The sequence below is a fragment of the Phyllostomus hastatus genome, unplaced genomic scaffold, assembly GCF_019186645.2.
Source record: "Phyllostomus hastatus isolate PE091 unplaced genomic scaffold, TTU_PhHast_1.1 phas_contig_137, whole genome shotgun sequence".
Lineage (NCBI taxonomy): Eukaryota > Metazoa > Chordata > Mammalia > Chiroptera > Phyllostomidae > Phyllostomus > Phyllostomus hastatus.
The window spans coordinates 16689608-16709750 of record NW_025333583.1 but is presented as its reverse complement, the minus strand read 5'-3'; the positions used below and the strand labels follow the sequence as shown (position 1 = coordinate 16709750).

General features: G+C 36.9%; 1 protein-coding gene across 6 annotated transcripts in view; it reads left to right on the top strand.

The window, feature by feature from the left end:
- The first annotated feature begins 1052 nt into the window (after positions 1-1052).
- CREB1 (cAMP responsive element binding protein 1) overlaps positions 1053-20143 on the top strand; it is a 57850-nt gene continuing 38759 nt past the window's right edge. The window contains exons 1-4 of one of the 6 annotated variants that reach the window (XM_045852774.1): positions 1070-1163; positions 9194-9248; positions 12482-12532; positions 19900-20021. In XM_045852774.1, coding sequence (XP_045708730.1) covers positions 19908-20021 — 114 coding nt within the window. In that variant the 5' untranslated portion in view covers positions 1070-1163; positions 9194-9248; positions 12482-12532; positions 19900-19907. Of the gene's footprint in view, positions 1280-9193; positions 9249-12481; positions 12533-19899; positions 20022-20143 lie in introns of all 6 variants that reach the window. The other 5 variants (XM_045852763.1, XM_045852780.1, XM_045852789.1 and 2 more) reach the window with 5 other exon arrangements.

Here is a 20143-nt window from a genome sequence, read left to right as displayed (position 1 = left end):
TCCTAAAGGGCAGGTTTGCTTTAACGGGCAGGAAGAGAATTATGAAAGCGGACTGCAGAGTTCCATGAAAAGGGGAGTGAAAAGTCAGTATCATGACCTTGGGTGACCGATGAGACATTTCAGTAGCCTCGAGGCAACGGAAGTCACACTGGCTGACTTAGAGTGGGAGTAGGTGGTGAAGAAAAGGGTGCAGTGGGTGCAAACCGCTGCTGTAGAAAACCGGCTGTGAAAAGATAGCGACACAGGATGGTGCCAGAAACGAGGCGTGCAGACATTTCAAAAAAGTGTCCAAGACACTGGGTCAGTGTAGATCATTGCTCAGAGGCTCTGGATGACCCTCTGTAGAGGCCGACCACGCAGCCGGTTGAACCCCGCGAGGTGCCACAAGTCCCCACCCCCCACCCCCGAAATAGAACAGTTCTGCCTGCGGCCGCCAGGTTTCTCAGCTGAGTCTCGGAGCCAGACAGCTCGGCGGCCCAGAAAGGCGTAAAACCCTCCCCACAGGGGCTCCGAGCCGCGCTGGGGCAGCAGAGCAGCCTCGCGTTCCAGCGCGGCCTTGCCCCAGGCGTTGGGGGCGTTTGCAGAGCCCCAGCTCGCCCGACTTCCACACTCAGCCGCGTCCCAGACTCGGCGGCGCGTCTGCCAGGTCCCCGCGGCGTTCGAAACTTCCCGGGCCGACCGCCCTCGGGAGCCCGGGCCCGCCAGGCCGCAGCCGCCCTAGAGCCCGCCACTTAAAGCCGCAGAGCCGGAACCGTGCGGGGGTTTCCATCCAGTCGTCCACACCCCTCGGGAATTCCCCACCCGGCCACACGCGAGCCCCACTTCCTCCTTCAAATTTCCGCCGCCAGGTTTCCTTCATCACAACGTCGCCGTGGGGCCTGTATCACTCCTCCCCCGGTGGGTTCCAGCCCACCTTCGCGGTCCCACTCCTAGCGGAACCCCTTTCGCCTCGGCCGAAGGAACCCGAAGAACTTCGGCAAGTTCCGCCTCCAGGGCGAGGGCGGGGCCGCTCGAGCTCCTCCGAGCCGAACTCGGCTGTTTCCGTGCGCAGCCGTTGCGCACTCGGCACTGGGCGGCGCTGGCTGGCTCCCTGGCTGCGGCTCCTCAGTCCGCGGCGGCTGCTGCTGCCTGTGGCCCGGGCGGCTGGGAGAAGCGGAGTGTTGGTGAGTGACGCGGCGGAGGTGTAGTTTGACGCGGTGTGTTACGTGGGGGAGAGAATAAAACTCCAGCGAGATCCGGGCCGCGAACGAAAGCAGTGACGGAGGAGCTTGTACCACCGGTAAGAGGAGCAGGAGGAGGAGGCAGGAGCCGGAGAGAGCCGGGGGGACGGAGGGGGGACGGGGAGGCGCCGGACACCCGCGCTCGGGGCCTTCCCATCGCAGGAGGGGCCGCGGTAAAGATGGAGCCTCCGCCCGAGCCCCACAACCTCGCCGCCGCTCGCAGCGAACAAAGAATAATGGCGGCGGACTGGAGCCAGCGGCGGCCGGGGCGGCAGCCACTCTGCCTGCAGCCAGCGGCGGCGCTCATGGCGGGGGGCGGCGGGCCGCGGGCGGGGTGGGAGCCGGGACCCGGGTTGTGTGCGGGCGGCCGGCCGCGGCGAGCTGGCGCCCGCGTTCCCGCCGCCGCCGCCGGATCGGGCCGGGCGCAGAGCCGGGAACCGGGAGCCGCCCCGGGGGAGGCCGCCCGCCCGGCCCGATCTGGCTTGGCGCTGCTGCCCCCCGCGCCGCCCCCGCCGCCCGCCTCGCCCCCGGCCCGGCAGTCCTCCTGGGCAGAGCCGCCGGGGTGCCCGCGGGGGGTGGAGGAGGAAAGAGGCGACTGTTGAGGGCAGAGGAGGTGAAGGTGCCTGCCTTCCCGGTAGCCTCCGTGTCTGCCCTGCCCGCTTCGCGAGGAGAAGCGCGGCAACGTCTGACCTACTCTTCTCCGCTCTCTTTGTGCAATAAAGTTCGAAACCAAAGGTTTCTTCTCGTGCTGTATTTTATTCATGCCCTTTCCCTTGCTCCCACTCCATTGGGGAAACACCGTTTTTTTCTCCATAGTTGAAATGATGAGGGCTTGTGCATTTTTAGATAATTTTGACTCTTTCCCTCACTCTCTTTTTTTTCACCCCAAAGTCAGTAGTCATGGAAATGCATTCTTTTTTGGGGAGGAAGGGGGTGTTAAGAAAAAACATTTGCAGTAACTTTAAAACTGTTGGGATCTTGTAAAAGGGAAGCTGGTGTTTGAAAACAGTTTCGCTTTTAACCCTTTTCAATAAGGTAATCACTTGAGATCTATCATTATGAAACACTTCGTTTATACTGATGGACTTTTGCTTTACATCACTTTTTATATTATTTTGCCAACCAAGCCAACGGCGTTTGGGTCCTCTGGATCTCTCTGCACCCCACCTCCTACCATTTGTCCTACCTACTTCTGTTTAAACTTAAACATATTAATACTAATTATAAAAATAGGCATTTAAAAATTCCACTATTTGTCTGCAACGCGGTGGTAACTCCAGGCTGAGACCGACAATAATTTAAGCCACAAGGCTTATTTTTCTTTGCCTATTAGGCAAAGGCACAGCACAAAAGTCATTGACACATTAAAATAAAAACTTTTAAAGGACCTGCAATATGACCTACTTAAATTTGCCATACCTTCTTAAGTTAGAATATCATTCTGGTCTTAACATCAGTTCTGCCTTGTAAAGGTTTAAGTATAAAAGATAATTTTGGTTGCCAGCTATTGAAATCTTTTTACACTCACTGCTTATTTTCCTGATGGAGAGCCAAAATGGTTATTTTTAGGGGTACAGAAGATGAACAGATTATTTGTTTTAAAAATACTTGGTCTGTCACAGTATGATAGAGTTGTGGTTAATACATACAAGGTTTCTGATTAGGAATAAATACTGATTGGCAGTAGAAGCACCGTCTTCTTTTTCTGTAGCTAAGTCACTTTTCCAAAACCTACTTTGTTATATTGCAGGTCTTTAAAAAATTACATTAGCAATCCGTCACTGATGAAAAACTTCAGGTGCAATCAAGAGAGTTTTCTATAAGGATTGGGAAGATGGTTTTATTGCTAAACCCTGACAACACAGTACTGGTAGTGCTATAAATTACTGTTTTTCCTTAAGAAAGATTTTCTGCAGTCCAGCAGCATCAGTTGAGTCCATTTTTCCCTCTACAGAGAATATAGGACAGGAACGCTTTGTGAAATTTCTTTTTAAAGTTTCCTGATGGATTCTTTTTTCAGTCTTGTCCCAAAGATTATTTAAACTTTTTTTTATTTACAAATTCATAATCTGCAATTCTTAGCAATTCCAGGTGAAACTTGTCAAACTTTTATATTCATTAATATTTGAACATTCACGTGGAGCATGGTACTAATTATACTGTTTCCCCTCTCTCAGGGATCACTAAAAATTATAGTTAAATCTGCTTGAACTTTATTTAATGGACACGTGTATTCAGAAAGTTAATGAATCTTTGACACTAATTGAAAAACGTTAGAAGAGAGTTTATGTGATTTAATGCTCAATAGTGCCCTTGTTGAATTTTTTTTTCCACATAAGAGCCCAAGGGAATTTAGAAACCTGATCCATAAAAGGCACCCACTTTTTTTGTTTTCAAAAATTTATGTATTTTTATTAGATCTGATAAATAGAAGTTTTTTGTTCACAGAGAAGCAGCTTTATCTTGTCTTATTCTAAGATGTAGAGTTTTGTTTTTTTGGAGTATAATATAGTAAAACCAAGTACAGGGTGGGGCAAAAGTAGGTTTAAAGTTGTGAGCACGTGAAACAGTTTATTCTTGTGTTATCTGTTAATTGTATTATTTTCCTTATGACTAACTGTAAACCTACTTTTGCCCCACGCTGTATGTATTTCCCCCTTCACCTCAATTTAAAAATCTTCCTCTTCCATAGTAGAAAAATTTTTCTTGTAACTTAATGCTTACAATGTATCACAAATTTATAATTTTATTTAACCCATAAATACCTCACTAGATACAGTTACATACACTTGTTTATACTAGTCTGTGACACAGTCTTACAAGCCTCTTTCTTGATGTACAGTGTCACTCCCAGCGAAGGCCTTTTTATTGAATAGTTAGAGCTCAAATCTGAATGTAAGGATATAGTGAATAGGGAATGGAAAAAAAGAAGGATTTTTTTTCCCCTTACTTGTGTTTGAACTTATTCCTACCACAGGATCACTTGAGACAACGATTGGTGGCCATTAAAATAGTTAGTTAGTGTTTACTGTGACAGAATGTACTTAATGGAAAGAGCATTAGATTTGGAATCCCTGCTGACACTACTGGTCATGTGCTTACCCTCATGGAAATTAGTGAGTTCCTGGAAGTTCCTTAAAATCTTTCTCAGCCTCAGTTTCCTTATTAAGTTAGAATAGTACCTCCTTTTGGATAGGGCCATGAGATAAAGTACCTCCATAGGGATTCAACGATAAGCACTCACTGTAAAGCTTTAACTTCCTCTCTGTGGGACATTGGGCAGGATTCTTCTCCATACTTCATTTGCTTGGTCGTAAACGTGCAATATCCACGTTACAGAAATGTGTGGTTTCTGTAAGTTAACACACGTAAACTGTTTAAATAAGTTAATACATATTAAATGTGAGGCATTTCACAAGTATTCAACAAATGTTTCCTATTAAAATTATTCATAATTAATATTACTGTGTTTAATACACTAGGGCAGAAGTTGCAGCAAATCCAAAGATGAATTACAGTTTTATTTCTATTCTGAAGGAACTTGAGGATGCCATGACTAATAAGGCAAAATATATGTCATAATAAAGCAGTCAAAGGAAAGATGATACTTGATAAAATAATGGAAAAGAGGAATATTAGTTTTATATTGCCAATTTTATTATTTCGTTATTCAGATAATTCATAATTCAAACCATAAAATATATGGGAAAAATCTTGTGCACATGTGTGTGTCATCCCCTACCCCAGTCACCCAGGTTTTACCAATTTCTTAACCTTTCCGAGGTATTCCATCCATACACAAGCAAATATGTATGTAGTCTGCCCCCCTTTCTATGCACATGGTAGTATAATATACACACTATCATGTATCTTATTTTTCACTTAATATTGCTTAGCAGTTGGTTCATATCAGTACATAAAGAGCTTTGTGCTTTTTTTTTTAATTATGAGGCATTTCATCATGTAGTTGTACCTGTATTTATTACCTAGTTAGTGAGCTGATTTTATTTTTAGGTCTTATGTGACCCTTTAAACTAAAGGAATCTGGCATTATACCTTTATTTTTTAAATGAAAGATACTTCCCTTGAATGAGAAATAGCAGTTTGTAACAGGAAATTGTTATTTGAACTGCCCCATTACGTACTTTTTTAGCTTTAGTGCATGAAAAGGCAAGTAAGCTGTGTAAGAGTTAACTATGAAAGTGAATTTAGTTTGAATTTAACTCTTACTGAGGTTCTTACAGTCCTAAATAGACTACCACCTCCTATTACTGTTCAAGCCAAAAAAAGTCTCAGTTTTTTCTCTAAATGAGAAAACATCTTATATCATTCAGTCCTTGTTTTTTAAAGCAGGCTATTTTCATGGGACATTATAATCCAGTAATGCTGATTAGTGTTCTAGTTTTCTTCCTGTGTTTATTTTTTATAGAATCATTAACTTAATCTTTGGTGGTTTTCTAAATTTTTTAGTGTAGTTATCACTGAGTTTTATATTTTATACCTATATAAATGGTGAGTTTCAGCTGACTCTGTATTGAGACTTTACTGAGATGACCCTCCCACACCTCGCGACCGGCTGGAAATCCTTGGTCAACCAGTTGCAGGTAATACTTCAGCTAGGGCACAAAATAAGCTTCCGCACCTCTCTTTTTCTTGTTTGGCTCTTCTAAGCAGCATTTAACCATTTAAAACAAACATGCTATTAGTGTATCTGTAAAATACACCTGCTATAAATTTTAAGGTTGACTAAACTTGGAAAGAAGATAACTAATAATTGAACACCAGAGACACAGATAAGCTATCTTTCAAAAAACACATTAATTGAAGCTGTCTTGGTGTATCTCATTCTTTGTATGCTCTAGTTGACAGTTACGTGTGCTGAAGTTTTTAATGTAAAAATATATTGCCTTACTATTTTGAGGCTTTATTAGTATTTCATATAAAATATTAATACATGCTTTTTTACTTTTTTTACCTGCTCAATGACTGAAATGTTTACAAAGCACTTTTTACAGATTTGGGGGGATAGAGATAATTAAAGTTTGTAAAGGCAGAACATTTTTTTTCTGGAATATATCTGTACACTACCAGGGAGTTAGGTGATTTCTCAGGGAATCATGGAACCAGTGGATTGATTACCTTTTGTCAGGGGGAGGTAAAGATAATGAACTAAAGTAACAAACTGATCACGTGAAAATGGCTGTTTGTTTTCCTTTGCCCTTTAATACATATGCTAACTCAGTCATTATGTAGAGGTTAGCCCTGGTCAAGTTTCTGAAGTCAGAAGAAGAAAGTATGGTTTTAAACTTAATCTACACTGTCATATCTGCAAATACAGGTTTTTGAGACAGTTGAAACTTAGATAAGAATAACTATTTGTTTTTCTTATTCAGAATGCTTCTCTCGCCTCAATATATGCACACTTTTGTCTCGTGTCCTGTTTGTTTTGTTTCGCCTTCTTTTTTCCTAGCTCTGCCAGACGTGGCCCTGTGAAGATGTTTTGTTATATTTTACCCAGAGTTTTGTTCATGTCTCCTACTAGGTTACCAAAAAGAGGGGGAAAAATTAATCATTTATATTCTGCTGTTTATCCCAATAGAGAAGTAAAAGACAGTATTTTACATTTTCAGTGATGAGAAATTACCTTGTATATTTAATCTATTCTTGAGGCTAATTACATGAATCTCAAGTTTAAAAGAAAAAGAAAACAATACTTCTTGAAAAACTTTGAAATACTTGATTTGCTTTTTCTCAGGGTTGAGGTAAGGTAGTAAAGGGTTTTATATATAAGATGGACTACCTGAACAAGGATGGAAAAGACTCATGTATTATATGAGTTTTCTTCTTGCTGCTGGATTAATCTAGGATCGCCGAAGGATCTGACAAGGGGCAAAGGTTTGGAATATGAGAGATTGATGTTGAGGGTACCCGCCCCCCCCCCCCCCCAAAGGAGAGAATTAAAAACTGACATTTGGTTGGAGAAGAAAGAATTAAGCAGAAGTTAAAATAGCCAACTAATGACCTGGGTAGGAGTACAGGGTGAGTCTAAAAGTTGACTTAGGCCAATAGTAATTATGTCTTTACCAAACATTAGTGAGTCTTACTTATCTGAAATTATTATTTCTTTAATTTTAAGTGTATGCCTAATGAGCTAGTTGTCTGCGTGTGAGTTTCTGGCTATATTTATATATTTATATTTATATAAACTTACATGACAGTATCAATGTAGCTGAAAATGTAATTCATCCAAAGCTGAATAACCATTATTTTTGAGGGTTTTTATCCCTATTTGTATAAGTGATTGGTAGTAGGAGACTGAGAAGTATCTTTTTTATTATTGAAGTAAAAATTGTTATGTGTCCTGACTTTGTACTCTTAAAAGGGTATTATTATTTTTACAGTATCAGCAGCTTTATTGTTTGCTCTGACCAGCAATAATAATACCTTGGTTTTACTTACTGGCATCTATCAATATAGATATTTTTATAGTTGGTGAAATAATCATAAGAAAATTTATTCAGTTAAGTATTTTTATAGATATTAAATGAAGGATTGTTCTAGTTGCTATAAATAATAAACTCTGATTATGTGGCTCCAACCCTCAAGGAACTTAGGGTGTAGTCGAGATGATGAAAACAGTGTAAGGGATTTATACAGGGCAGACTATCAGCTTTCACTATTGTGTTAAAGGTCTATAGGAGCTTAAAAGAGGCAATTTAGTGAGGGAAAGTTTTGTGAGAAAGCACTTAAATTGAATACTGAAGAACTTGAATAGGTAGAGACAAAAAGGTATGCATTCTGTCTACATGGTGGCCGCAGCATGGACAATAGAAATGAAAGCATGGAAGTAAAGTGAACCTAATATTCTCACAAATTAGTGGAGAAAGTATTACATTAACTATAAATCCACATTATCAGGAACCCTGAGTGTGAGGCAGGAAGTTTTCAATTTCATGTAAGAGGAGGAACAGTATAAACAATAATGACATAAATTGGACTAAAACATAGTTCCTGACTTGTAATCCCCTCTCCTTCATGGTAGATTGTATTGCAGTTTAAAAATTGGACATCATAGATTCCTTTTTTTTCTTTTTTTTTGCAGTTTTATTGAAAAATTCACGTACCTAACAATCTACTAATTTCAAATGCACAATTCATTGGTTTTTAGCATGTTCACAAAGTTGTGCATCTGTCAGTTTTAGGACATTCTCATTACTTCCCAAAGAGACCCAGCATCTAGTAGCCATCACCCTTCAATCTCTGCATACCCCCAGCACCAGCAAAATCTGCATTAGAGATTTACCAGTTCTGGTCATTGCATATAAATGGACTTATACAATAAGTTTTTCACTGTGAGCAGTAAAAAACTTAGCACAGTGTTCAAAGTTCATCCAAGTTGTAGTATATGTCAGTACTTCATTCCTTTATATTGCTAAATAATATTCCATTTTATGGATACACAACATTATCAATAAATTCATGGACATTTGGACTTTTTGGATCTTTTGAACAAAGCTTCCATGAACATTCATTTATTGCTGATGTTTTTATTTCTTCTGGGTATATGCTTAGGAATTGAATAGTTGCATTATATGGTAACTATGTTTAATCATTTGAGGAACTTCCAGGCTGTTTGGCAAAGCTACTGTACCTTTTTACATTCCTACAGCAGTGTGTGAAGGTTCTAATTTCTCTATATCCTCACCAGCATCTGCTATGATTTTTCATTATAGCCATCTTAGTGGATGAAAAGTGGTATCTCGTAGCTTTGATGATTAGTGACACTCGCATTCTCTTCATGTACTTATTGGCCATTTGTACATCTTCCTTTAAGAAATGTCTGTTCTGCTCCTTTGCCCATTTTTAAATTGAATTGTCTTTTTATTCATTGTAGTTCTTATTTTATATACAAGATATGTGATTTTAAAAATTTTTGTTCATTCTCTGGATTGTCTTTTCACTTTTTTTCCCAGCCAAGAAAATAAAGGTTCAGTGATTGAGGAAATGGTGCCATACCCGGAGTCACAGGTGAGCTCATGTTCAAAGACCTGGCTCCCTGATGGCTTCTAAGGGATGGGTCACATGGGGGACTGAGGGAGTTAGGGTGGTGGTTAGGGCCATGGTCTCTACTGATTGGTCAGTCATTTCACTTTCTTAATGGTGCCCTTTGAGGCACAGAAGTTTTTGATGATGATGATTTCCGGTTCATACATTTTTTTCATTTGTTGCTTGTGCTTTTGGTGTCCCTATCTTGGACATCATAAATTCTTATTTAATTATTACAAGCATTTTCTGAATACCCCCGAAAGCCCAGGCAAGCAGGAGACCATTATTTAATGAAAAACAACTAAAACCCCAAATACATATTTTGACTTACACCTTGCCTCCTCTGGACTTCCCTTTATTCTATGTCCAGATCCCTTAGTTGGAGTAACTGATGAAAAGAAGCAGAGATAAAAATCAAGAAATAACAACTTTAAGTGAAACATTGATAAGTGTTCTATTTTGAGAATTATTTGTTATGAGAGAATTTATTATGCTGCTTGTGTGGGTGTAGTGTATGACTCATAAACTACTATATTTGGGGAATTCACACTTTTACAAACTTTTACCATGAAGAGAGTAGTAACTCCTTTTTTTTTTTTTAACATAATCAGCCCTGTAGAATTTTAATAATTTACTTGCTGATAGAGCCTTTTTCTTGGGCAAGAAATAACAGTAAAAGCATAGCCTAAATCACTTTTCGTAGTATTGGCTCTTTGTAAAGGAAGTTTTCAAAGCTCTAGCTTTATGATTACTAGAAATTTTATTTCTAAACAGTAGTTTCAGTTTGTAAAGTTCACGTGGAGGAAGTCATTCTATCCATGGTCTTGAAAAAAAACTGATTTTATTATTTATTACTGAAGTGTGCATCATTTAAAGATTACCATAAATGGCCAGCCTATGCTTTCTTTTTTTCCATAATTTGTTGTATTCCTATCATTTCAAAATAGTTTATGATTTTAAATCATTGTTATTAAATATATATTTGGAGTAATTTATAGGTAAATTGGTTGTATGTGCAAATAACTTTTTCATATATAATACAGTATAGGGTAAAAGTAGGTTTACAGTTGTTTGTATGGAAAATAACATAATAAATCATAATAGAAGAACAAACTTTTGTGTACTCATACAAACGGTTTCAAATACAGTTTATAACTGTAAACCTACTTTTGTTCCACCCTGTATTTTATTTATTATTAGTTTGTAGGCTCATTGACAGAAAGATTCTTGTCTGCTTTTTTTTTTTTTTAGTTCCAATAGTTTTTAGCAGAAAACTTGTATAATGGGCATAGAAAATTTTTTTAATAAATGATTCCCTCTTGCAGGATCACAGATTTAAAAGGCAGCATTAAAAACAGTGCTCCTCTAGAGTTGCACAGATTAAAGGAAGTGGACATAACAAACTTTAGACAATTAAAATACACTGAAATCACAGATTTGTTTTTTTAAAATCCAAGGAAATGAGTTTTATTTTCCATTGCTTAAAAAGTTTTCATACTTTGACTTTTTATTAACGTTGATGCTTTACTAATAATTCCCCACCTCTATGACATGAGAAATAGCATGAGCCTGTATTAATCAAAGTGACCTTACCAGGGATCACTGCCAGCTTGGTAAAAAAATGGTATATCTACCGGAAAAGTTGGACTTGATGCTGATTTTTTTCAGGATTAAAAATAAAGATTCCTAAATTGGAAGTGAGCCTTTTATCAAAACTGTACATAAAGTCTTTGCTGTTTTCTGTGCGTCATTTATCATCTTTATAGATTAACCATGGCTAATTTTTAAATACCCCAAAATATTCTTGGTGCCATGTATACTTGGGCTTTTTCTAGTAAACAAAACATAGTTAAAATGATAAGCGTGTTGCTTAATAGTTTTATATAGTCCCATTGCCAAATACAAAGAAGTCTTCACTTTTTATAATATTTGAAGCTATGTGGTGTAGCCCTAAACACTCTTGTAAATATGTTAACCATTCTTTATCTATGAAGTCAGAGCGAAAAGCAGAATTCCTGTCTTATTCCTACTATACTGTGCTGACTTGCTTGAGGAAAACTGATTTTTCACTCTTCCATGTCTAATTTGTAAATGACTAAGAATAGTGTTTCAAATTTAGTTCAGAACAACTGTCAAAATAATAAATGTTGATTTTACATTTTTCAAAAGCATTTGGATATTTATTTCCACTTGAATAGTGATTTTTGAGTAATCTCTCAGGTTTTGTTGAGTAAATGGAGTAGTAGGCTGTTAATAGTTAACTTTGGGCACAACTCCTGTGAGTCCTTAAAATTTCAACGCTGAATAATTTCATGAAGCAGAACTTTAATTTGTAGACAGTTTCAGTCTTTAGTCAAAACAAAAATTGTTTTAGTAGAACAAAAATCCATTTAGTTGAACTTCACATATAGAAGTTTATGTAGGATCACTTCTTTGAAAGGCTTAAAGTGTAAAAATGTAGAAACATAATATCACGTGGATGTGTGGAAAGAAAGGAGAATGGGAAGAGATGGGATAAAATGTTAATCTAAAATAATGCATAGTCCTGGTTGCTGCTCTGCTAAGCAACAGTTTTTGTCTCTTGGTTACCAGATACACCAAGGCTTATTTCAGAGCCTTGGGTAGTCTAACCTGAAGGAAAACAAAGCATATACAATTTTCCAGTACTTAAAAAAATAATAATAGCTTTGATTTAAGAAAGAACTAAAGTTTCTTATTGAAAGATATTATAGAATCAGCCCCATATTCAAGGATGGCTGCCATAAATCATGCAGTACATTTCTGTAAATCAAATAACATTTTTCTAGTTCACTTCCTTTGAGGGGACACTGTCTTTCTCATAGTGCATGTTATACATTTAAAAATAACTTAGTTTATTAAAAATAACATTCAAATATGTTGGTAATCACAAACTGCAATAAATTATAAAATATAAATATTGAACTTAAAGCAGTTTCTCTGAGTTTGATCCAACAAACCGATAAATCAGGTAGTTAATTTTATTTAATAATGTTGAAAAGATTCTCCTTTGCTGTATGTTGCCTTTTTTTTTGGTAGTGGTTTGGTTATACTGTTGTTTACTGTTAATACAAAGAATTTAAAATATATATGTAAGCACATTTTCAGATTTTGTCTTCTAAATGATTAAAGCTTATCAATTCAAATCACAGAATTAACTTCATCTGTAACTTTTCTTGCCTTCCTCTAATATCTAGACTACAGGCTGAGGTATGGATTTGTTCTCCAATTAAGGGAGAAAGAGCTTGGTAAGTGCACATAGAAAACTATTTTTGAAAACTATGTCAGAATTTATTATCACATTGCCTTTTTTTTTTTTTTGCTGTTTCCCCAAAAATGTATATTAACTTCATTTCATTTTGTCAAGGTGTGATCAGTATAATATAATAAAGTTTTTATAGTTGAAGTTGGTATGTGTGTTGAATTGAGGGGATTGTGTGTAAATTTATACACATACATACATATACATTTGAATATGCAGTTTATCCAATTTCAGGGAACATAGGTTGTATTTAATACAAAAAAATATTAGCATCAGAAACCTGGAGCATTATTAAGTTTCCCTTATTGGTTGCGTACATCTTAAGTTCTGCTAGAATGGACATGTGATAAACATAAATGACAAGTGCTCAAGGTTAACAACCAAGAAAAAAATTGTACGGGGGAAAAAAGTAAAAGGAAAGAGGCAGTGCCAACATAGCTGCCGATTTCTGGAAAGCTAAAGTCTATTGTGTAGCACCTGAACATTTTACCACTTTAGTAAATTAATCAAGACATTGTTGAAGGTGTTAAGAATGTGTTAGCAAGGATTTCAAACTGTTATAATATCCTAAAAACTAAATAATAAGTACCAAATAACTGAGAAAGTATTATGTATTGCTCAGATGTTTCTAGGTATACTTTTACAAAATATCTTTGGTAATACATTTGAGTATGACAAAATAGTTGTTTAGTTTTAAAGTAATGTGCCTTTTGTGATGGTTACCCTAGAGACTTCAAACTTCTTATGTGATTTCCTTAAATCCGTTGACTGTTGGATTGATAATAGAGTGCAGGAGGAATCTACTTGCTGTGGGATGCAGAGGAACGTTTTTTCCTCATTTATAATTGATGTCATTTGCATTTTAAAAAGTCAGAATGCATTTATATGTTATTTGTAATTTGGTCATAGATGTAAGGAATTAAAAAGTAGACTAGATTCTTGGGGAGATGAATCTATTTTTATAAACTAAACTAGAATGTTTAGGATTGTAAGGACTGGGGCACTTCTTTTTTAAAGATCCAAATGTATTAGGAAAAAGATCAAAGTGAAGATCTGTAGCATTCTTTCCTTTTGCTTAATGCTTGTTAGCAAAACTGATGAGATGGGCTTGCTTTCTTGTTTGATTAGCTTTAGTTCACTCGATAGAGGCGGAAAGATACGGAAATAGTGCTGCCAGAAAATTGTCCCTGACTTGGTGTATCATGTATAGAATATTAAATGCTATTTTAAATTAATGAAGGTTTCACTGGTCAGCTGTTAGAATATTAAAAATCCCTCAAACATCCTTCCCAGCTTTATTTTTTCCACAGCACTTATCACCATCTGATTTGTTATACATTTTACTTTTTAAAAAAGATTTTATTTCTGTTTTTTTAGAGAGAGGGGAAGGGAGGGAGAAAGAGAGGGAGAGAAACATCCTTGTGTGGTTACCTCTTGAGCGCCCCCAGCCGGGACCTGGCCCGCAACCCAGGCATGTGCCCTGACTAGGAATTGAACCATTGACCTTTTAGTTTGCAGGCTAGCACTCAGTCCACTGAGCCATACCATCCAGGGCTGACTTATCTTCCCCTGCTCCCACACACTAGAATATAAGTATGCAAAGTCAGGTTTTAACTTTTTATTTTGTTTTTTTTTTTCTTTATCCCCAGTAATTTGAACAGTGCCTGATATATAAGTACTTAGATATGATACTGTAATAGAAATATAATGTAAGTGGTTCAAATTGAAGATACTGTTGGTTTTAGAGAAGTGAGTTATTCACAGGTGAATTCCCTCAGGATATATTGCTATATAGAGTAGAAGTAAATCCACTGCACTATAAAAATTCTGAATCCAGTACTTACCTTAAAAGACATCATTCTTATATTCTTATTTTGCTTATTAATTGTTGATTGCTTTGGAGTGACCATTCTGTATTATTCCTTTCTCTTTGCTTCTATACAAAATCTGACACCAGCCAATGACAGTCATTTCTCTAAAGGTCTTGCCATAATGTAAGCCTTTTTTCTCTCTTTTATCAGAAAAGTTATCCTTTCCCCCTCATTTATCAGTACTATTCATCCCCAGTGCCTTTTTGGAATTCCCTCACTCTGCCTTTTGCAGAACATGTCCTCTTCTTTTAAATGTCATGGAAGTGCTTGCTCAGTATTTGGGATATTGACCTAAACTACATTTTAAACTTTTAAGTATCTACTGTCTTTACTGTGTAAAGGGTACAGAAGTGATATAGCCCCACTCAGTTAAGTTCTTGGAAGATTTCTAAGATGAAAGAAAAAATTTCTTTATCTTTGAAAATTAAGAAAAGGTACTATTAAATTTTTTTAAAGGTTCTCAGCCACTCTTTTTAAGATTTTATTTATTTATTTTTAGAGAGGGAATGGGGGGGAGAGGGAGGGAGGGGGAGAGAGAGAGAGAGAGAGAGAGAGAGAGGGAGAGAAACAGAGAAACAGAGAAACATCAATGTGCGGTTGCCTGGGGGTCATGGCCTGCAACCCAGGCATGTACCCTGACTGGGAATGGAACCTGTGACACTTTAGTTCGCAGCCTGTGCTCAATCCAGAGCTACGCCAGCCAGGGCTAAATTTTTTAATAACTATAATAGTTATGACAAGAACAATATAATGAGTAAAAAACACTGTCTCCAGTCATGTTGCATTATCAAGATTTTATATATATAAATGAGTGGTAGTACTGCTGTATTTGTCCACATTCAAGAGGCTCGATGACCTAGTCTTAGTTCTATCTTTTATCAGATATATATGGGAAATACTTCCTTTACTATATATATTTTACTTTATTAAGTGACCCGCATAATTATATGTGTGTACATACATCTTGTGTCAATTCCTAGGATCACAGCATTTGAAACAGATCTTTTAATCCATCCCCCTTACTAAAAGTGAGGAAATTAAAACACAAAAAGTTTAATTTGTCCAACAGCCACTTGGTGACAGATCCAGAATTCCCTTTCTCAACTACTTACAGATACATTCATCGTTCCTTCAAGACTGGATGAATAATACTACAGGATCACTTCGGTTTTTATTTTTCACATTAGGAAGGAGAACTCAGATGATTATACATAATGATATGTATCTTTCTAAATTGGTTTAAAATTTGTCATTTGTTTTAAGTATGGCAGGATTTTATGTTAGAAATTCATAATTTCCAAAGGATTATGTTAATTTTTAAGGATAAATCGTGCAAATCCCCAAATCTTAAATATTGAATCCAAATAAATTTTAATATTCAGAATTACTGGAAGAATAAGAATTAAAACCATCAAGCTAGTCTAGTACTAGATTTTCAGTGATTTGTAAGATCTATTCTGTTTCTAATGTTCTGGGCCCATTATTTATACAGCATTTTCTCTGAGTTCATATAGGCATGATCTTTTTCTTATTTTATAGTACCATTCAGTCCTTTTATGTTTTGCACCCAAAAAGCATTGATTTGTGTAGTGAATTAGGCAGGACTCTCCATTCTTCAAACAATTTCAGAAGTGCACATTTTGGCTCTGTAATTACTAATCCTGTGTCTGTGTACTGCACTGCTGGCTAGACTGCTGCTGGGTTAGTAGGAAAGTAAAGATTGTACACATGATACTACAGCATCTCTTCCCTCTCCACCTAGAGATATAAACAAAAAGAACAAAAGTTTTCAAAGTCCAAAATTAATGCATCTACTTCAGATACTAATTTGGTGTAGTTGGGATATTGCTGCTTCAGTACCTTCTAGGTGCAAACCAAACAATAATGTCTGTTTTAGTTGAGTGATGACTGAATTTCTCATACAGAGGTTTTTTATTTTTTATTTTTAAAGCACTTTTAAAATAAGCATTTTTATTTATTTTTTAGAGAAGAGGGGAAAGGAGGGAGATGGGGCCGAGGTTGGGGAGAGGAATTTACACGTGTGACAGATACATCAGCAATCAATTGGTTGACAAGCATACCCCCAACCTGGGACCTGGCCCACAACCCAGGCATGTGCCCTTGACTAGTAATCATTCTGGTGACCTTTCGGTTTGTTGGCCTGCCTAGTGCTTAATCCACTGAGCTACACTAGCCAGGGCAGATACAGGTTGTTCTTTTAAAAATGATTCATTCTCACCTCCACTTTGAGAAAGTTCTGAATTTTCTGATGGAAGACAATATTTGTACTGTTGCCCCAGTGACATATCTACTCAAGCTAAGAGTATAAAAATTAAGAAGGCTATTCCTCCTCTGAAAAAAGATTGGTAGTCTGCCTGCATAAAATAATATAAAACACTGGCAGTTCACATGGAGGGTCCTGTCTTTTGTAAATATCACACTTTGTTTTATTTTATTTTATTTTTATTTTTATTTTTTTAAGATTTTATTTACTTTTAGAGAGGGCAAGGGAGGGAGAAAGAGAGGGAAATAAACATCAATGTGTAAAAGATACACCAGGGACCTGGCCTGCAACCCAGACATGTGCCCTAACTGGGAATCAAACTGCAGACCTTTCAGTTCACAGGCCTGCGCCTAACCCACTGAGCCACATCAGCCAGGGCCACAATTTGTTTTAAAAAGAAAGAATATTATCTAGTTGGGGAGAGAAGGATGCAAGTCACACTTCTGTCTTGAATGCAGCTATAATTAACTTATGTTAGATAATGGCTTTGTTCCTTTGTTAAAATAGTCATAAATATTTTCTAAAACAAAAGCTATAATGATACCTTATGTCTCAAAAGCCAAAAATATTAAGTAACCCAGATATGTTACAGAGAAAATAAAAAATATGTACAATGCTTAGATTTTGTTTAAGCAAACGATGGAGTAAGACTATAATCACTGACAGCTTAGGTTAGAAAAACGTGGCTATAAATAAAGTATTGTTTAAATGATACTACAGCATCTCCTTTGCAGATATTGTGGTAATAAATTTATCTTCATTTTCATTAAAATGATGACTGGGGAGAAGTAGAAAAGTAAATGGATTCCTGCTCTTACTTGATTTGACTCAGTATTGTTCTCAAGTGGATTTATTTACCTATTGTTACTAAAGTTAGGTTTTTTATTTTCACATCCATTTTCTTCCAGACCAAAAGTATGCACAACATTTAGGGTACACAAACTTTAGTTGTTACTGTTGCTTTCTATTACTTTTGATGTCTTTCTTAAATATTTTCATTTAAAAGAGCACAGATTGTAAGTATAAACTTAATCATCATAAATGATAATCAAAATTTTTGATAATTTTTAAAAATAGTTACTCTCTGGAAATGTAAGGTAAACAAAATTTAAACAATAATTTCATGTAAAAGTATCTGGGATTTAAAATTTTTCTGTAAACAGGTATCTCAAAATCATGATTGAAATACAGTTTTTGGTTCATAGTTTCAAAATGTCATCCATGACTTCTGGTATTAATATTTTTTACATTGTACAAGTAATCCTGACGTTCATGGGAAGAAAAAAGAATACTAAAGTATGTAAAAAGAGGTGAAAGCCATCATCCTATACACGTCTACCAAATCTATTTATAGCTAACACTTACAGGTAGTATGTAACTTTCCACATCTTTTTCCATGCATATAGCTTTGCAACATTTTGGTTTACTTGTTTTTAACACAAATGAGGGATCTGTTTTATAGTATGTTCCGTGACTCACCATTTCACTTTGTCTTGGAAAGCTTTATGTGTTATTACACTATAGGTAGATTTCTTTCTTTTTTATTGCTGTAAATTCTTTAATGGTCCTCCTAATGATGAATACTTGTTTCTAGTTTTTTGCTATTATAAAAAATTTCTTTGAACATACATCTTTGTGAACTAATCAGTAATAGTTCAATAAGATTTCTTATTGACTAGTACTTTCTCTGTATTCTAGATGTTACTGTGTTAATTGTGTATGTGGCAGATACTTTCTCCCTGTGCACTTGTCTTAGTGGCTTTTGCCATATAAATGTTTAAAGTAATATATAGTTAAGTTGTTGATCTTTTCCTTTGTTATCTGTTTCATGGATTCTGTATTTCTAAACTATTTATATTCCTTTCTAGAGATATTTTTACTTTTGTTTTTAACCAATACTTGTAAAACACTTTTTTTATAGAACTCTGTAAATGATGGCAAAATGTACTAGTATGTGATACATTCTGATGGTATGTAGTAATCACATAAGGAACCATGACAATTTTGATTATTTTCAGTTATAAAATAAATGTAATAAATTCTGGAAAAGCATTTGGGGTTTTGTGTTATTTATGGAATCACTGTGGGTAATCCTTACTATTAATAAATTCATTTTTGACAGGTAATATGCTAGGCACTGAGTGATAACAGTAGTACACAAGAAATAATCCCATTCATTTACACATGATGGCTTCCCCAGTCATCAGAAATTTCTCTAACCTTCATGTGTAGCTGCTGCTAAGACTTGCCTTCCATTTACTTTTGCTGCCATCCAGTGCCTGATTACCCAACAAATATACTAAGCCAGGGGTGTCCAACCCACGGTCTGTGGGCCCCAAAGAGCTCAACACAAAATCGTAAATTTACTTAAAATATTTTGAGGGGTTTTTGTTTTCATTAGTGTTTGTGTATTTAATGTGTGGCCCAAGACAACTCTTCTTCCATTGTGGCCCAGAGATGCCAAAAGGGTCTTAATTAACTTACCCTCAATTTTGTAATTTAAAATTTAAAACTTTTTATTTTGTGTGTGTGTGTGTGTGTGTGTGTGTGTGTGTGTGTGCATAAACATAGTGTTATATACTATACATAGGGAGAGGAATCAGAACACCTACGTTTTCAGTGACTGGAGTCTCTAACTTGGCTCTGTGGATAATTACCCCACCTTTCTATCAATACCCCACAACCTGGGCTCTTGCAACTTGTGCGGATTTTGTCCTACCTCCAATAATTTCCTGTGGAAGTAGCTTCTAATTTTTTTGCTTCTTCCCTGTAATAGGAGGGAATACCCTTATAGGATGTACCGTGAAGCCAGTATGCACAGACCATGTCATCAGCTCACCTCTCTACCCTCGCTTCTTACCTAATTGGTAGTCTGAAAAAATAACTTTGTCCTCCCCTGGCTTATAGGGGTGACTCATTGAAGAAAAGAATACCTTCTTACATCTAGAGTAATATTTCCTTGGGAAGAAATGACAAGGGAAAAAGCTTTTTCTTTTTTCAAGGGACTAAAACTTTTATAGCTCAGCAAATTTGAACAAGTTTTATTATAATTAAGCTACATTGTATTTTAATTAGATTTCTTAGTGCATTTGCTAACCTAACCACCACATGTACATATTTATAAGTTGAAATTTGCCTTTAAAATCACAAAAGCACAAAGCACTGTAGTGCTTGTAACACTCTTCCATATTATTGTAGGTGACTAAATGACCATGGAATCTGGAGCAGAGAACCAGCAGAGTGGAGATGCAGCTGTAACAGAAGCTGAAAACCAGCAAATGACAGTTCAAGCCCAGCCACAGATTGCCACATTAGCCCAGGTATAAAATACATGGAGAGATGCCAAGTTGCATCTTTTCCAAGAGGAATATGTTTCAGATCAGAGAATTGAGGTTTTTGGGGGTATTTTTTAGAGATACACATAGGATGAGAGAGACATTCT